The sequence below is a fragment of the Schistocerca cancellata genome, chromosome 11, assembly GCF_023864275.1.
Source record: "Schistocerca cancellata isolate TAMUIC-IGC-003103 chromosome 11, iqSchCanc2.1, whole genome shotgun sequence".
NCBI lineage: Eukaryota > Metazoa > Arthropoda > Insecta > Orthoptera > Acrididae > Schistocerca > Schistocerca cancellata.
Genome location: NC_064636.1, coordinates 17,978,401 through 17,995,616, shown reverse-complemented (window position 1 = coordinate 17,995,616; position 17,216 = coordinate 17,978,401). Strand labels below are relative to the sequence as shown.

Here is a 17,216-nt window from a genome sequence, read left to right as displayed (position 1 = left end):
ATAGAACCATAAACAAGAAACCCGAGACATTAAACTACAAAAATAATTCATCACAACATAGAATAAATAAAAAATAAGGTTAGGAATAATACTAAATGAAGAAACTCCCTATTTTCTAGATCTGACAGAACATGGAATAAATGAACATAAAGTTTTAAATCTTTGTTGTTGTTGTCTTCAGTCCTGAGACTGGTTTGATGCAGCTCTCCATGCTACTCTATCCTATGCAAGCTTCTTCATCTCCCAGTACCTACTGCAACCTACATCCTTCTGAATCTGCTCATTCATCTCTGGGTCTCACTCTACGATTTTTACCCTCCACGCTGCCCTCTAGTACTAAATTGGTGATCCCTTGATGCCTCAGAACATGTCCTACCAACCGATCCCTTCTTCTAGTCAAGTTGTGCCACAAACTCCTCTTCCCCCCAACTCTATTCAATACCTCCTCATTAATTTTTTAAATCTTATTGTAACAAATTAAAATGTAACTGCTAGCTCAATCCGATGGAATAGTAAGGGTGGGGAAGCTGCAACACTAACACATAATAAGATAAACAAACTGTATAAACAGTCTTGACTTCTGTAAGAAGTATATTATTGAAAATGTTGCAGAAGTAATAGGCCAAAAAATAAATTTAAGTAGTTCCTCAGTGTACATACCAAACACCCACAGACATTACAAGACTTCGATGGCAGTAGGGAACTTATTAGCACAATTATCAGATACAACATTTCAAACAGCGAACCCCAGTACAAAAATAGAGCACATATTCACAAATCTATGTGACTTTCATTACAAAAGTGAAGTCACAAGAACAGCTTTCCCAGATCATGACAAAATCAAAATATGCTTCAATTGTATTGTAAAAAAAGGGGACATGGAGGGGGGGGGGGCAGATTAAATGAACAAAACTGAATAGCTAATAGGCTTAAAATTAAGAAAGAAGGATGGAAACGCTGGGGAAAAAAATTCACTGAATCATAAAATGACACATATCTCAACATGCACAATTAAAAAAAAAAAAATTAAAAAATCACCAATAAAAACAAAAACTGGATAACAAAAGGTATTTCGGTCTGTAAGAACAAGATAGAAATGTTGGATATGATATAGAAAACTAACAATGACGGAAACTTCAAGGAGTATTACAGAAAATATAAAAAAGAGTGTATGCCAAAGTACTGCAAGCAGACGAACAACTAGCTGCAAAAACTTATATAAGTAGTGCTGAAAATAAACACTATATTTTATATATATACCATGCAATTAAAGTCACACGAACATAGCAAAATCAAACAGTGGAAAATCCAGGATGGAATGTATGTGTGACAGTCTTTTTGTTGTATCTATCTGCAACTCAGAGCATTGTCACTATATGAACAAAGCAAAATACAATTTATGATAAGCATAAAATTGTAGCAAAACAGAACAGTATTATAAATCTCTTCAATGACCAAAAACTAAAAGAAAAAACAAATACTAAATACAATAACACATGAAAAACATTTATTGTCCCCCATGAAAAACTATACCACTGTTTCCAGAGACAGAAGAAGATAATAAGGGAAAACTATGCAGGAGCTAAAGAAAGTTCTTATGCAACTAACCCATACATTATTCCTGGAAGGTATTTTCCAAATTGCTTAAAGACAGCATCAATAAAAGCACTACACACACACACACACACACACACACACACACACACACACACACACACACACAGAGAGAGAGAGAGAGAGAGAGAGAGAGAGAGAGAGAGAGAGACCTAAAGCTCTGCTGCCAGTTATATCACAGATATCTGGATATCTGTAGGAGACATAACAAACTGGGGGACAATATACAGAAATCACAAAAATGACAAGAGAGAAAATAAGATCTGAAGCAAGAACTTGAAACTTCTCTGTGCCAGCTTTAAACTTCTCTGTGCCACAGGGATCAATTATTTGCCGACTGCTTTTTATTTCATATGCAAATCACACCCCAAACATCATTAATTATGCTAATTTATTTACTAATGTAGACGACACGACTCATGGATAAAGATGCACAAAATCTAGACATTAAAGCCAACGTAGAAGTAAACAATGCTATTCAAAGATTTACTGAATGAAATTTGCATAACATCATTAATAAAATACTTTGTCTGAATATCAAACCAAAAGGTCTTCAGAGTGAAGATACCAACATTTGCATAGATGAGCACATTACAGAAAACTCCAAATACACTACATTCCTGGCAATAATAATTAATTGGTCAAAGTGAAAATTGGGATAAGCACACAGAAAAATGCTTAATTGGAAAGCTCAGTTCAAAACCTAAATGTGCTGCACAAGCTTAGCTACCTAAAAGACACAATTATTATGAAAATGATATACTAATGCACTAATTCATTCGACATTAATTTACAGCATAGTTTTATGGAGAGGCACCTCTAAACACAATATTAATAGTATGTTCAAATTACAAAAAAGGGCAATAAGAATGATAGCCAACTTTAAATGGAGAGAACCATGCAGGCCAGCATGTAAAGCTACAGATATGAACACTATCCAGCGTATACCCATACAAACTCCTGTGCTGCACAGAATTCAAATATGCTTCGAACACTCAAGATAACAAGACACAACACAACGATGACACAAGCAAACAGAATATTTTCCATGAGCCCATATACAGGGTGTTTCAAAAATGACCGGTATATTTGAAACGGCAATAAAAACTAAACGAGCAGTGATAGAAATACACCATTTGTTGCAATATGCTTGGAACAACAGTACATTTTCAGGCAGACAAACTTTCGAAATTACAGTAGTTACAATTTTCAACAACAGATGGCGCTGCGGTCTGGGAAACTCTATAGTACGATATTTTCCACATATCCACCATGCGTAGCAATAATATGGCGTAGTCTCTGAATGAAATTACCCGAAACCTTTGACAACGTGTCTGGCGGAATGGCTTCACATGCAGATGAGATGTACTGCTTCAGCTGTTCAATTGTTTCTGGATTCTGACGGTACACCTGGTCTTTCAAGTGTCCCCACAGAAAGAAGTCACAGGGGTTCATGTCTGGCGAATAGGGAGGCCAATCCACGCCGCCTCCTGTATGTTTCGGATAGCCCAAAGCAATCACACGATCATCGAAATATTCATTCAGGAAATTAAAGATGTCGGCCGTGCGATGTGACCGGGCACCATCTTGCATAAACCACGAGGTGTTCGCAGTGTCGTCTAAGGCAGTTTGTACCGCCACAAATTCACGAAGAATGACCAGATAGCGTGATGCAGTAATCGTTTCGGATCTGAAAAATGGGCCAATGATTCCTTTGGAAGAAATGGCGGCCCAGACCAGTACTTTTTGAGGATGCAGGGATGATGGGACTGCAACATGGGGCTTTTCGGTTCCCCATATGCGCCAGTTCTGTTTATTGACGAAGCCGTCCAGGTAAAAATAAGCTTCGTCAGTAAACCAAATGCTGCCCACATGCATATCGCCGTCATCAATCCTGTGCACTATATCATTAGCGAATGTCTCTCGTGCAGCAATGGTAGCGGCGCTGAGGGGTTGCCGCGTTTGAATTTTGTATGGATAGAGGTGTAAACTCTGGCGCACGAGACGATATGTGGACGTTGGCGTCATTTGGACCGCAGCTGCAACACGGCGAACGGAAACCCGAGGCCGCTGTTGGATCACCTGCTGCACTAGCTGCGCGTTGCCCTCTGTGGTTGCCGTACGCGGTCGCCCTACCTTTCCGGCACGTTCATCCGTCACGTTCCCAGTCCGTCGAAATTTTTCAAACAGATCCTTTATTGTATCACTTTTCGGTCCTTTGGTTACATTAAACCTCCGTTGAAAACTTCGTCTTGTTGCAACAACACTGTGTTCTAGGCGGTGGAATTCCAACACCAGAAAAATCCTCTGTTCTAAGGAATAAACCATGTTGTCTACAGCACACTTGCACGTTGTGAACAGCACACGCTTACAGCAGAAAGACGACGTACAGAATGGCGCACCCACAGACTGCGTTGTCTTCTATATCTTTCACATCACTTGCAGCGCCATCTGTTGTTGAAAATTGTAACTACTGTAATTTTGAAAGTTTGTCCGCCTGAAAATGTACTGTTGTCCCAAGCATATTGCAACAAACGGTGTATTTCTATCACTGTTCGTTTAGGTTTTATTGCTGTTTCAAATATACCGGTAATTTTTGAAACACCCTGTATAATACTATGAATATAAAACAAAGTCATCATATGCAGGGCCAAAACCTATAGAAAAACTTCCTTCTAACTTGAGAGAGAGAAACAATAAAAATATTTTCAAAAAACTCTCAAAACTTATTTGATAGAAAACTGTTGCTATAGTACAGGTGTGGCTCACAGCTTCCACATTGGGGAAGTCTGTGACACTTATCGATCGGAACTAACCTAGACCCTGTGCTATTCTACATATCAGTGTGTTTGGGGTGGGGGGACACTTTTACTTATCTTAATTCAATTGTTTATAGATAAAGGCTGATTGTACAGCTACAGCTCTTTTTCAAGAAAACACATTGTAAGTGAACCGTCTTCCTCATTCACAGTATTACACTTGAATGTTCCACCAACTTTAATGTAGAAAAGCAGCATACTGCATCTCTGGTTATCATCAGGGATATTACTATTATCTGCAAAGGCTTTACACCTTCAGAAAAGCTTCTGTCAAATTGTTTTTATAAAGAAAATTAAAAAAAGGCAAAAAGCATCTGACACTTTCATAAAATCCTTTCGGCTGTGCAATACATTCAGTTCATGACATAACTCTGAAGACTGTAATTTAAACAAAGTAACAGCTCATTCCAGGAAAATGATAGTGGTGCAAACAGCTTTGCAACTGACAAGTGACCATTAAAACTGAATCAATCACTAATCTGAGGCAAGATGCAGCCACCATTCTCGATTCATTGAAATGCCCCGTTTCGCAGTTTGTTCTGCCTTTTCGCACTGATTGTCAGTGTTAAGTGAGGACTTAACATGCTGGACTGAAGCTGCAAAGTGAGATACATATTTAACCATTTTCACTGCATCAATGTTCCTTTGTTAAGTCGACTGAACAGAATATCACAGTGAGCCACGACACCAAAAAAATGTAATCACAAGAGTAAATCTTCGTCTTGCGGAGAAATCCTTCACTCTCGTGGCCCTGTTTATTGTCCTGTAACCATTAGTATCATCAGCAATACTTTTTTCCATGTACTCAACAGTTTCCTTTTGTTATTTGTATACTGTGGTTATGCTCTGCGATTTGAAATGGCTTCCACTGGGCAGAGGACAGTTACGGAGACATTTCTTCACTATCTCGTCAAGAATGGCTGTGTGTAGGGCACCAGAAAAAAAAGGTAGAATTCCTTCCAAATGGGGGAAGAAGACCCACACTTGCTTATTGCCTGTCACACAACACTCAGCAATTAAATTTAACTGTTATGAATAACAATGAATGAAGTGATCATTTTCCTAAACCTCTTTTAATTCTTGTTTGAACTCCACTTTTGCGGCCACTGTATCATGAGCACTGTAGCAGCACTGAGATGTCTGCTTTTCAGGTGTTTCATTGACGTTCATTTTCTCTAGCTTGCTTTGAACAGTTGCAGTTGCATCATCTGCAATATACAAAGGAAATTTACCAGTTGTGATGGATTTACACAGCCACTGGTTTCACCAACTTGAACTGCAAGGAAATTTATCTTCAACTGTTTATTCCTGATGTGATTCATAAATACCTCATAAATTGCTTCCAAGAGTTCATTTTGAAGAGTTTTCGGCAGACCTAAAAAAACAGTTTTCTGACTTTTTAATGTACCATTTCAAGACACTGTCCAGTTCTGTCATCTGGTAAACTAGACCTCAAAAAATTCCTGGGTTCCTGGATTTTTTTCTTTCATCGTGGTCCCTTAAAGCGAGCTCGAATTTGTGGCCATACTTGATGTAGTTATCAGTTTACCTAATATTTACTGGCAGTGGTTTCTTGACACATTTTCACTTTGTCTTTATATTACATAAATAAGCACTAGTTGGCACATAATGTCAATTTTCCCTAATACTGAAAATACGATAACACCATTTAAATGTTTTGCATTGGGATTATTTTTTTTCACCTTTGTCTGAAAACCTTTTACATCTGTGATACCACTTAGAGTCCATGTGCTATCACCACTATCAGTAATAAAAAAGAAGAAACAGAAAAATAAATACATTTTTCATTTCATAACCATACAACCACTCAGCTGTATTGTACATTTCTCTATTAAAATTGTGTTTATACTCCTGCCTGAATTTACACTGTTTTTGTTCTTAACTGTTATTTACATCAGGTCTCAATGCCACAAGTTCCTTCATTTTCATCATAAGCTGATGTTCCAAATTTTTCCTGATAAACTGCATACCGTATTCATATTGTGTTGTCTTCAAATTTGTGGTAAGCTGTATTTATTTGCAAGAAAGCAAAAACACAATACTCTGGCACAATACACTCACTAAAAGAAACCTGTAAATATAGCATGTTACCCACAAATGCGCAAGTGAGGAAACGGAAGTAATGGAACTTATTTCACATGCCTTTTTCTCGAATCATTTCTGAAACTCTCCTTGGGTGTTGATACTTATTTTACCATATTCCATTGCACTCTGTTGAGATACCTACAAACTTAGTCTAACAATGGATACAGCAGCCAACGACAGAAACAAAAAAACTCTCTAAAATACTACCGAAACAATAATAAGACATTAAAGCATAATAGAGATATACAGACACATGGAATCAATAAGGACGTTTCAGCCACTTTGTTCACTGCCTTTTGAAATAAGCAGTGAAACATGCAAATTGTGTGGAGGTTGGTAGGACACCCTCAGGCCGAAACATGAAAGATCAGAAACATCGGGTCACGTGTGAGAGCTGTACTCTGTAGAAGCTGTGCCTAGACTATCTACTACCTCTTCCAAAAATATTGCTTGATATTACATATCAACAGTTCCTGTTTCAGAGCCTTTTAATAATGAGCTGTCCCTGCTATAGTATAAATGACTTTACGTGTACTACAGTTTAAGACACATTCCAGTGCAGTTACTGTATTGAAAAGAAATTTTAGTTGCAATGTGCGAATACATATAGCATAAATCATGTAAATAAAATTGTAATTTACCATGAAATAGGCCTAGAATATTACTGTAAAAAAATCATCATCTGCTAAATGCTTAGTGAACAATGTATACTTATCAGTGCATCTAATACAATTTTACCTGATCCACACCATGTATTTCGTCTATGGATCCAATAATTATTAAATTAAAAATATTGTTCAAGAGTGGGGCCCTTACTAAACAGGACTACCTGGAGAACGTGTCACAGAGATGCTGGAAAACCTGAAATGGCAGGCACTTGTAGACATATGTCACCTGTTTACAAGTCTCAACAACCACCTTTAATTGAGGAATCTACAAATACACAGCGCCTTTAATATCATTCACACAAATACTGTAAAGACAAGATTACACCAAGTGCAATGAGCAAAGAGGCATTTAAGCTATCATAATTTCCATGTTCCAAACACCAATGAAACAGAAAGACTACCCTTTGCCATGTATTAAACAGTGGCTTGCAGAGTATAGATGTAGATGTCGTATTAGAGAGTCTGGATGTGATGATGAAGATTTGTACATAGGAATGCTGAACAGCAAGGACATCATCAGTGCAAAAAAATATTAAAAAAATAAATAAAAATAAAAAACCTGGAAAATGGAAAACCATATTGCATTCTCCGACAAAATATGAAAGGTAGTCCCAGTAAGGTGAGCCTCAGGAAAAACAATAACCATATGATGAAACACAGCAGAATAACTAGATAAAACTGGTGATAAAATACTAATACAGGCACGACTAAAGAGGGGACAGATGACTGTGGCTGAATAACTACACTACTGGCCATTAAAATTGCTACACCAGAAAGACGACGTGCTACAGACGAGAAATTTAACCGACAGGAAGAAGATAATGTGATATGCAAATGATTAGCTTTTCAGAGCATTCACAATGTGCTGACATGAGGAAAGTTTCCAACCTATTTCTCGTACACAAACAGCAGCTGACCGGCGTTGCCTGGTGAAACATTGTTGTGATGCCTCGTGTAAGGAGGAGAAATGTGTACCATCACGTTTCTGACTTCGATAAAGGTTAGATTGTAGCCTATCGCGATTTCGGTTTATCGTATCGCGACATTGCTGCTTGCGTTGGTCGAGATCCAATGACTGTATGCAGAGATGACAGGCATCTTATCCGCACGGCTGTAACAGATCGTGCAGCCACGTCTCGATCCCTGAGTCAACAGATGGGGACATTTGTGAGATAACAACCATCTGCACGAACAGTTTGATGAAGTTTGCAGCAGCAGGGACTATCAGCTCGGAGACCGTGGCTACGGTTACCCTTGACCTGCATCACAGACAGGAGTGCCTGCGACGGTGTACTCGATGACGAACCTGGGTGCACGAATGACAAAACGTCATTTTTTCAGATGAATCCAGGTTCTGTTTACAGCATCACGACGGTTGCATCCGTGTTTGGGGACATCGTGGTGAACGCACATTGGAAGCGTGTATTCGTCATCGCCATACTGGCGTATCACCTGGCGTCATGGTAGGAGAAACACCATCCGCTTGCTTCAAATGGTCAAACAGGACAGTCCCAATTTTGTATCTAAAACACCTGTCTGAGATGACGGACTGTACGGAGGTGGGGAGATGACTACGGAACCCCCACTGATGCAGATGCAACAAAATATTACGTCTCCAGGTAGTACCGCAGGCCTTTTCCAAATCGAAGAAGACACCAATAAGGCATTGCTTACAGAGGTAAGCTCATGAATTGCTGCTTTGAGCAGGGTTGGGTTACTTAGTATGGAGTGATATCTCGTGAACCCACACTGGGAGTGAGTTAGTAGGGACTTGGTTTCGAGAACCACACTAGGTGCCACTTAACTATACACTCCACTGTCTTTCCTACACAGCACTTCAGGCTAATACTACAACAACTGGTCGTTGCACAGTGGCGCTGGCAGCAGTCCACGTACGCAGAGGTGTGTTGGTGCATGTCAGAGTACGGTGCAGCGAGTAAGTGTGCAGACGTTTTCAGACGTGTGTGTTCAAAATGGCTCAAAGAACACGTACTGATGACGTTATGAGGAGTAGAATACTAGGGCGACTGGAGGCTGGTCAAACACAGCAGGTCGTAGCACGGGCCCTCCGTGTGCCACAAAGTGTGATCTCAAGATTATGGCAACGATTCCAGCAGACAGGAAACGTGTCCAGGCGCTACAGTACGGGACTTCCACTGTGTACAACACCACACGAAGACCGATATATCACCATCAGTGCCCGAAGACGGCCACGGAGTACTGCAGGTAGTCTCGCTCGGGACCTTACCGCAGCCACTGGAACGGTTGTCTCCAGACACACTGTCTACAGACGACTGAACAGACACGGTTTATTCACCCGGAGACCTGCAAGGTGCATTCCACTGACCCCTGGTCACAGGAGAGCCCGTAAAGCCCGGTGTCGAGAACACAGTACACGGTTATTGGAACAGTGGTCCCATGTTATGTTCACGGACAAGTCCAGGTATCGAAAGCGACCTGTACGGAGGTCGTGGTTTGATGGCGTCGGTTCGGATTATGATCAGTGCACATACACCCTAGCACGTCTTTGACAGAGGAACTGTAACAGGTCAGGTGTATCGGGACGTCATTTTGCACCAGTATGTCCGCCTTTTCAGGGGTGCAGTGGGTCCCACTTTCCTCCAGACGGATGATAACGCACGGCCCCACCGAGCTGCCATCGTGGAGGAGTACCTTGAAACAGAAGATATCAGGCGAATGGAGTGGCCTGCCTGTTCTCCAGACCTAAACCCCATCGAGCACATCTCGGATGCTCTCGATCGACGTATCGCTGCACGTCTCAAACCCCTACACTTCAGGACCTCCGACAGGCACTGGTGCAAGAATGGGAGGCTGTACTGCAGCAGCTGCTCGACCACCTGATCCAGTGTGTGCCAACCCGTTGTACGGCCTGTGTACGTGTGCACGGTGATCATATCCCATACTGATGTAGGGGTACATCAGCAGGAAACAGTGGCGTTTTGTAGCACATGCGTTTCTGGACGGTTTTCTCAACTTATCACCAATACCGTGGACTTACAGATCTGTGTCGTACGTGTTCCCTATGTGCCTATGCTATTAGCGCCAGTTTTGTGTAGTGCCACGTTGTGTGGCCCCACATTCTGCAATTATCCTTAATTTATGAGCATGAGTGTACTAGGATTCATCCAACCCTTCTCTGGTTTCAAAATTGGGATTAAAATAGATTCTTTCCACAAGTTGGGGAAGTCTTCTGTCATCCAAATTTCAGTACAGAGTTGAAGGAGGGCATTTTCTGACTGAAGGTCTGACTGTTTCAACATGCTGTACTTTATCATCTGGCAGTAGTATCGCAAGCTACTGACAATGCAGAATCCAACTCCCACAAACAGAAAGGCTGATTGTGTTCCTCCAAAATGGTGGACAGAATACCAAAATCAGTCTACTCCCATGTCTACCAATATTGATGGAAAGTCGGATCCTGGATAGAATCAGCTGTAGGGGACTTAAATGATTCAGCCACTGTCTGAGCAAGTCTCGCAGCTATGTTAAGAGACCCCTGCTGTTGTACAGCTGCTAACAGTGGTCACGAGCTGCACATTGAGATCCTCCTGATGGCTTCCCATATTTGCTTGTGGATGTGGACCTTCTAATGGAGTTCAGGAACTCTTGCCGAGACCTCTGTTTACTATCTCCTCGACTTTGCCTGCACCTTTCAAACGGTTGCAAGATTCAAACCTGTAAGGCACCAATTGAATATGCACATAGCTGTGCTCCTGTCCCTGATAACAAAATGATACTCATAATTCCACCGAGGGACAGCCTGCCTCCTAGGTGTTTCCGTTGATTTCAGAATGGACACTTCAGCGGCACAGGGAATCACAGCTGTAATGTGATCGACCCAGTTCTGCATGCTGTCACACTGCTCGGAAACAGCCAATTGTCCGTAAAGCGTCCAATCAGCCTTTCTAAACGGCTATCTCGACGGCTTCCTTTCAGAATCTTCTCCGTAGAGCAGACGGGTCCAGACAGAGTGGCGGCCCCTACCGTAAAGGTTGTCGTCCAATACCCACTGAGCAGTGTCTGCAAGAGAGGCAAACAGGAGAACCAGTAGTGGTGATAAAATGGGTAGCTTGGCCCATTTTCACGATTTTGATGTGAGTAGTGCATTTCAGATCCTCAAATATCCAACATTTTGGTCTAACGATGTCCAGGACAGCTTTTGACCCCAACACAGAGACCCTTTTTCCTGCTCCCGTTCCCTTCGAGGACAACGGGGAAAGTGGGCAGTGAGAGGCAGTGCCTTCTCAATGTTCACTGTAAACATATTGCTGATCTCTTCCATCGTAGCTGTGTGTATTGTTATGTCTTTACTCATTTTGCTTTGGCATCTGCAGGTGAAAATATAGAGGTTGGGGGGGCGGGGGGGTGTTTGGGAGAGAAGACCAGACAGCGAGGTCATCGGTCTCATCAGATTAAGGAAGGACGGGGAAGGAAGTCGGTTGTGCCCTTTCAATGGAACCATACCGGCCTTCCCGCCATGTGCCTGGAGCGATTTAGGAAAATCACGGAAAACCTAAATCGGGATGGCTGGACACAGGATTGAACAGTCGTCCTCCCGAATGCAAGTCCAGTGTGCTAGCCACTGCGCCACCTCGCTAGGTGCAAATACACGTGCTGGTGGTGCACAATGCTATAACGGACCTAGTTTGCATTGATATGTTGACCTCGGAAACAGGTTTCTGCACCACAGACATAAGAAGTGGAAAAGACAGGGAGTTTTATTGCCTCGTATTTCTTTCTGGCTTCTTGATAGGTGATCTTCTTGACGACTCTTATTTCCTGAATTTTGCATTCCTCAGTAAAAACAGGGCAGTCTTGGCTCCAGACTAGGTGGCTCACGGAGCAGTTGATGCAGATTGCTGTAGAAAGTCTATCAGTCCCAGCTTCACGGGATGCCAATGCCATGCCACACTTCCTACACCTCTGAAACTCGGCACCGTATGGCTAAAATGCTGCCATTCATAGCACCATGTAGGGTTAGGTGTGTGAGGCCTAACCCTAAGTTGGAGGAACCCTGTCACAATGTGTTCAGGCAGCACTGGAGAAATGAAAGTCAAAAGATGGCTGTCTTCTCAATTTCTCCGTTACTTTTTTTTTTCAAAGAAAATTGTGCACTGGCTGTATGAATGATTTTTATTGAATCTGCGACAGGTTTCGCACCACTTATTGGTGCATCCTCAGGCAATATACACTATTTATAACAGAGTAACGTTGAACAATACCCTGTAGCCACTCCCCACCATTCACATCCAATATACCGTCATCTGGTGAAAGCTTTTTAAATTTTAACTACCGCTTTCACCAGACGATGGTATATTGGACGTGAATGGTGGAGAGTGGCTACAGGGCAAGTTCAATGTTACTATGTTATAAATAGCGTATATTGCCTGAGGATGCACCGATAAGTGGTGTGAAACCGGGCACAGATTTAATAGAAATCATTCATACAGCCAGTAGGGGAATTTTCTTTGAAAAAATGTTGAAGTTTGGCTGTGGTTGCCCGCCCTGCAAAACAACATGTTACAGTTCTCCGTTACTGTTTCACGCTCTTTGCTACACATCCACTATCCACTGTGATGCCAATCCTCGTTGAAGTTACGCAATGTCGATGTCCGTAATATCGTGGCGTGTGACCACAACCTTGCCGGAGTTAAGAGAATTATGCAACTCCACAATTACGTCACAGTCATCCAATTTTTGTCACTTCCTAAGAAGTTCCACCTGCTTTGCCCTATTAGTCTCGAACAAGAAGGAAGCATTTCGCAAGCACTTTATAGGTTCTAAGGTATCAGCAAGCCTTCTTGGCCTTTCGAATATAGGAGGAGGACACTTCTTCGAACATACTTCCTTCTTCTTGATCACTACAAACACATTCTGATTTAGACTGCTTGAGCCCCGTTGCTAAACACAATTTGATTATCAGGAGAACTAGCCTTCCTCATTCTTAGGTGCGAGTAGTCCCAGATGCTACTCCCTTCACACTGGGAGTTGATATGTTTGAGTTTAAGGGTTCCATCTCGGTCCCACAAACAGCTGAGGAACTAAACGTCCACTCAGACAGAGCCCTGCACGCCTGAGTAAGCCTTATACAAATGAGCATTTTACCGTCCACTGCTGTGTTCATCCCTCTCTGGTTGATTCCTACTTCTGGGAAATTTGGCTAATGGATAAGGACTTGCAACGAATCCTTAATCTGAAAATGTTAAGACCGTCTTGTCGCCAGCCACAACAAGTGATTTATAAAAATGGAATCCACGATTTTAGTGCAAACAAGCAATCATCCTCCGCTTCATAATCATATCTTTCTCAAATTAGTGGGCCACAGTTACTTTTTGCAAAAAAAAAAAGCAATAAGAAAATGCCCTGTACAAAAAATATATGTTAAAATTCTTGGATTGTAATTGTGAATTTTTTGAAAAACTCTAAAAATGGTTGTTAATTGATTATAGCAGGGGCAGGCAAACGTTGCACGCGGCTCACGAGCGCACAGCGCTGCGCGTGTGCTGCTCGCATGCAACCGTCGAATGGGGCAGTGGCGACAGCCGGCAGGTTGCAGCAGTGTAGTGCCAGGCTAAGCTGTGGACGTTGATGCAAAGCGACCACTACATAGTGAACGTTGTGTCTGAAGTACCGGAAAATGCAGAGTGAATCAAGGAAACCGAGAAGTGGAGATTTGCTATCTTTTAAAAAGGAATGGGAGAATCAATTTTTCTTTGTACAAAAATGTGAAAATTCGAAATGTTTAATATGTGGCAGTATTCTCGCTGGTCAGCGGAAGTTTAGTATTGAACGCCATTATAATAAATTTCACAAGGACAAGTACAAATTATTGTCGGATTCTGAGCGGATGGGGAAATTGACTGAACTTAAGAAGAGCGATCTGACGATACTAGATAAATCTGACATAAGTAGCTGTTGTCACGAGAGATCTGCGACTTTCTTTTGTCGTGTCTCTCATCTAACTGATTTAACATTTTATGGAGCACTGTTTTCAATTTTTCAGGACGACAACAATGATAGCCCAGCGGTACGTGCAAGTTATAAGATTGTGCTTAATATAGCAAGAGCTGGAAAACCATTTGCTGAAGGTGAGTTTATGCAGGAGTGCATCAATGATGCTGCTGATTTACTTTGCCCACTGAATGCAAATCAGTTTCGAGCTATCACTCTTTCTCAGCGGACTGTAAGTCGTCGTATAAGTGCCATGGCAGGTGACGTTTAGCGTCAATTAAGGAGTGCAGTGCAGGACTTTATTGCATTTTCCAACGCACTTGATGACTCCACATATAATTCAGATACCGTGCAATTAGTGATTTATGTTCGCGGCATGGACACTGCTCTGCACATAACACAGGATTTTTTTTAGACATGATATCTTTAAGAAGCACGACAACCTGCGCGGACATTCTAAAAGCCGTTGAAGAAGCTGTCGATTCAGCTGGCTTAAACTGGGAATGTTTGGTGTCAGTGACAACAGACGGAGCACCTGCAATGAAAGGGGAACAAATGGGATTTGTTGGATTACTCAGAAAAAAGCTACAGCGTACAGAAGAATCATTGTACAGCAAAGCAGCAAAACTGGGGGACGTCATGCAAGTGGTTATTTGGGCAGTTAATTATTTGAGATGCCACGGGCTTACACATAGACAGTTTCACACATACTTAGCTGAAATTGGGGAAGAGTATGATGACATACCTTACCACAGTGAAGTCCGCTGGCTTAGCCGCAGTAATCTACTCGAAAGATTTTTTGAGCTGAGAATACCAATAAATTAGTTCTTATAGGACAAAGGAAGGTACAACCCCAAGTTAGAAGATCCAGAGTGGGTTGCCGCCCTTGCATTTTTAGTGGACATTACCGGACACATGAATGCACTGAACACAAGTTTACAAGGAGAAAATCAGCTAATTTGTGAAATGGCTGAAAAGGTGCAAGCTTTCACTAGCAAGCTTGATCTGTGGAAAAGACAGCTCTCGTCAGGGAACACAATCCATTCCCCTACTCTGTCTACTGTGCGAGAACAGAATTGCAAAGAATATGTTTTCGTACTTAGTGCAATAAAAGAGGAATTTCTCAAGCGATTTGGGGATATATCATATTTATCCCAATCATTTGAATGGTTCTCGAGACCATTTGCTGTTTCTGTAGATGATATTCATCCCAATTTGCAAATGGAATTAATAGATCTACAGTGTAATTCACGTCTGAGAGACAAGTTCCTTTTGGCAAGACGTGTAATAGACTTTTATCACGACTTTCCACAGCAAAAGTTTCCTCGTCTCCATCGTGAAGCCACAATGATTTTTTTCTGTTATGAAAATTAATAAGAATCGGTTAAGAGCAAACATCAGTGATGAAAATTTACGTAACTGTTTGCGTTTGTCTGTATGTATAAATTTTGTTCTAGACATTAAACGTATTGTAAACTCCACCTGTGATAATTAAATAAAACGTATCGTAGGTAAAAGGCACTCTTTCAAACCATGATTTCTTTCAAGCACTCCTACTAACCTTATTCCTTCATTCAGTAAAGCAAGCTAGGAAACAAACCACATTACAGAGGAAGGAGTGGAGAGACGGTATGGTGGGGAGGGGAGAGAAGCGAATGGCTAGCTTGCCCCCTGTGTGCACGCAGAACACCTGTTAACTGCACGCGTGCAAGTGCACTGCACACGTGCAGGAATCCTGCCCGCCCCTAGATTATAGTCTCTCTGTCAATATTTCTTGTTCCATTAAAATTTAGGCTAACTTTCATTTATGGACACTGTGCTCGTTCAGTCATTAATCACATACTAAAGTTGCCTTTTAGGCAATAAGTGAAGCATGTGCCTTCCTTAACATTCCTCAAAGTCACTTAAAAATGTGTTTATATTACACAGTCAGATAGCAATAATGAGTCACAAACATATTCCTCCACAAACATTTATTGATACTCATCAAAGTTCCTCTGTACCATCTGGCTATGGATAATTATTAGGATTTAGAAAATGTGGAGTCTATTAGCAGCATCTTTTACTGATGTCTCATCAAGTAGCAACACAAAACTCCAATCACTGATTTCACAGCTACGTAGTTTAACACTTGACAAACCTATGAAATTCTCTCACATAGTCACTGGCACTGAATCGTTATTTCTCTAACACGTCACTGAAACCTTTTATGACCAGACAAATTTCCAAAACCGTACAACAAACTACATACGTTTCACAGGAGAAAAATTCAGGAAAGATATTGTTTTATATTTCACGGTCATAACAACGTGCACCTAAGAATGTTCATATTTCCTGTAAGATGTCAGTATGGAAATCATCTCTTAAAACTTGAAACTGTCCATCCACTTCGCAAAAATTCTCTCTCAAAGTCTTCTGAAACTAAATAATATATATATTTTTTTTTAATCTGCTCAGTGCTTCGAATCTTCACATTACTTCTCTTCAAAAAACTGCGTTCAATTACTACCAGTAATAGTATAAGGATTTTTTTTACAGAGAACACGTTTTTAATGATACGCTCACTAGCTCAGATACAACAATATTGACAACAGTTTTACATTTAATTTTATTTAATTTTTATCAAAGGAATAGCACGACAATGTCTTCTGACTTTGTAGGTGCTTGCTGGCTGCCAGTTGGACTGCAATGTCCTCCTACTTCCTCTGACACAGACACACCCATACACCTGTAGCTGGCTGGAGCACCTAGCTGTCTCTCGAGATGGATACGAAACAGATAAAGCACACACACAAAATCGATATGACAATTTGCAATAATGTTAACAATGTAATTGTACAAACACATATCAATGCTGAGCTGGTGTTGCTCAGTGGAAATTTTGTACTTAATTTCCCACGAATGTTTCGTCTGCAAACATTACACCGCGCAATCTATACAGTTGAGCCCCCCTGTGACATACAATGTTCCACCATCGAGCCACACTACGGTTGCCGGAGCACGTCGTGAGCTTACAGTGATGGAAGACGGTAGTGCT

General features: G+C 41.3%; 2 protein-coding genes across 6 annotated transcripts in view; one reads left to right on the top strand and one right to left on the bottom strand.

Moving 5' to 3' along the window:
* LOC126108445 (probable ATP-dependent RNA helicase DDX60) overlaps positions 1 to 17,216 on the bottom strand; it is a 204,753-nt gene that overhangs the window by 53,887 nt on the left and 133,650 nt on the right. The window lies entirely within an intron of this gene.
* Positions 1 to 17,216, top strand: part of LOC126108447 (uncharacterized) — a 158,915-nt gene that overhangs the window by 58,534 nt on the left and 83,165 nt on the right. For 2 of the 3 annotated variants that reach the window (XM_049913661.1, XM_049913662.1), the window contains exon 2: positions 14,232 to 14,316. In XM_049913661.1, coding sequence (XP_049769618.1) covers positions 14,232 to 14,316 — 85 coding nt within the window. The remainder of the gene's footprint in view (positions 1 to 14,231; positions 14,317 to 17,216) is intronic. The other variant, XM_049913663.1, reaches the window with a different exon arrangement.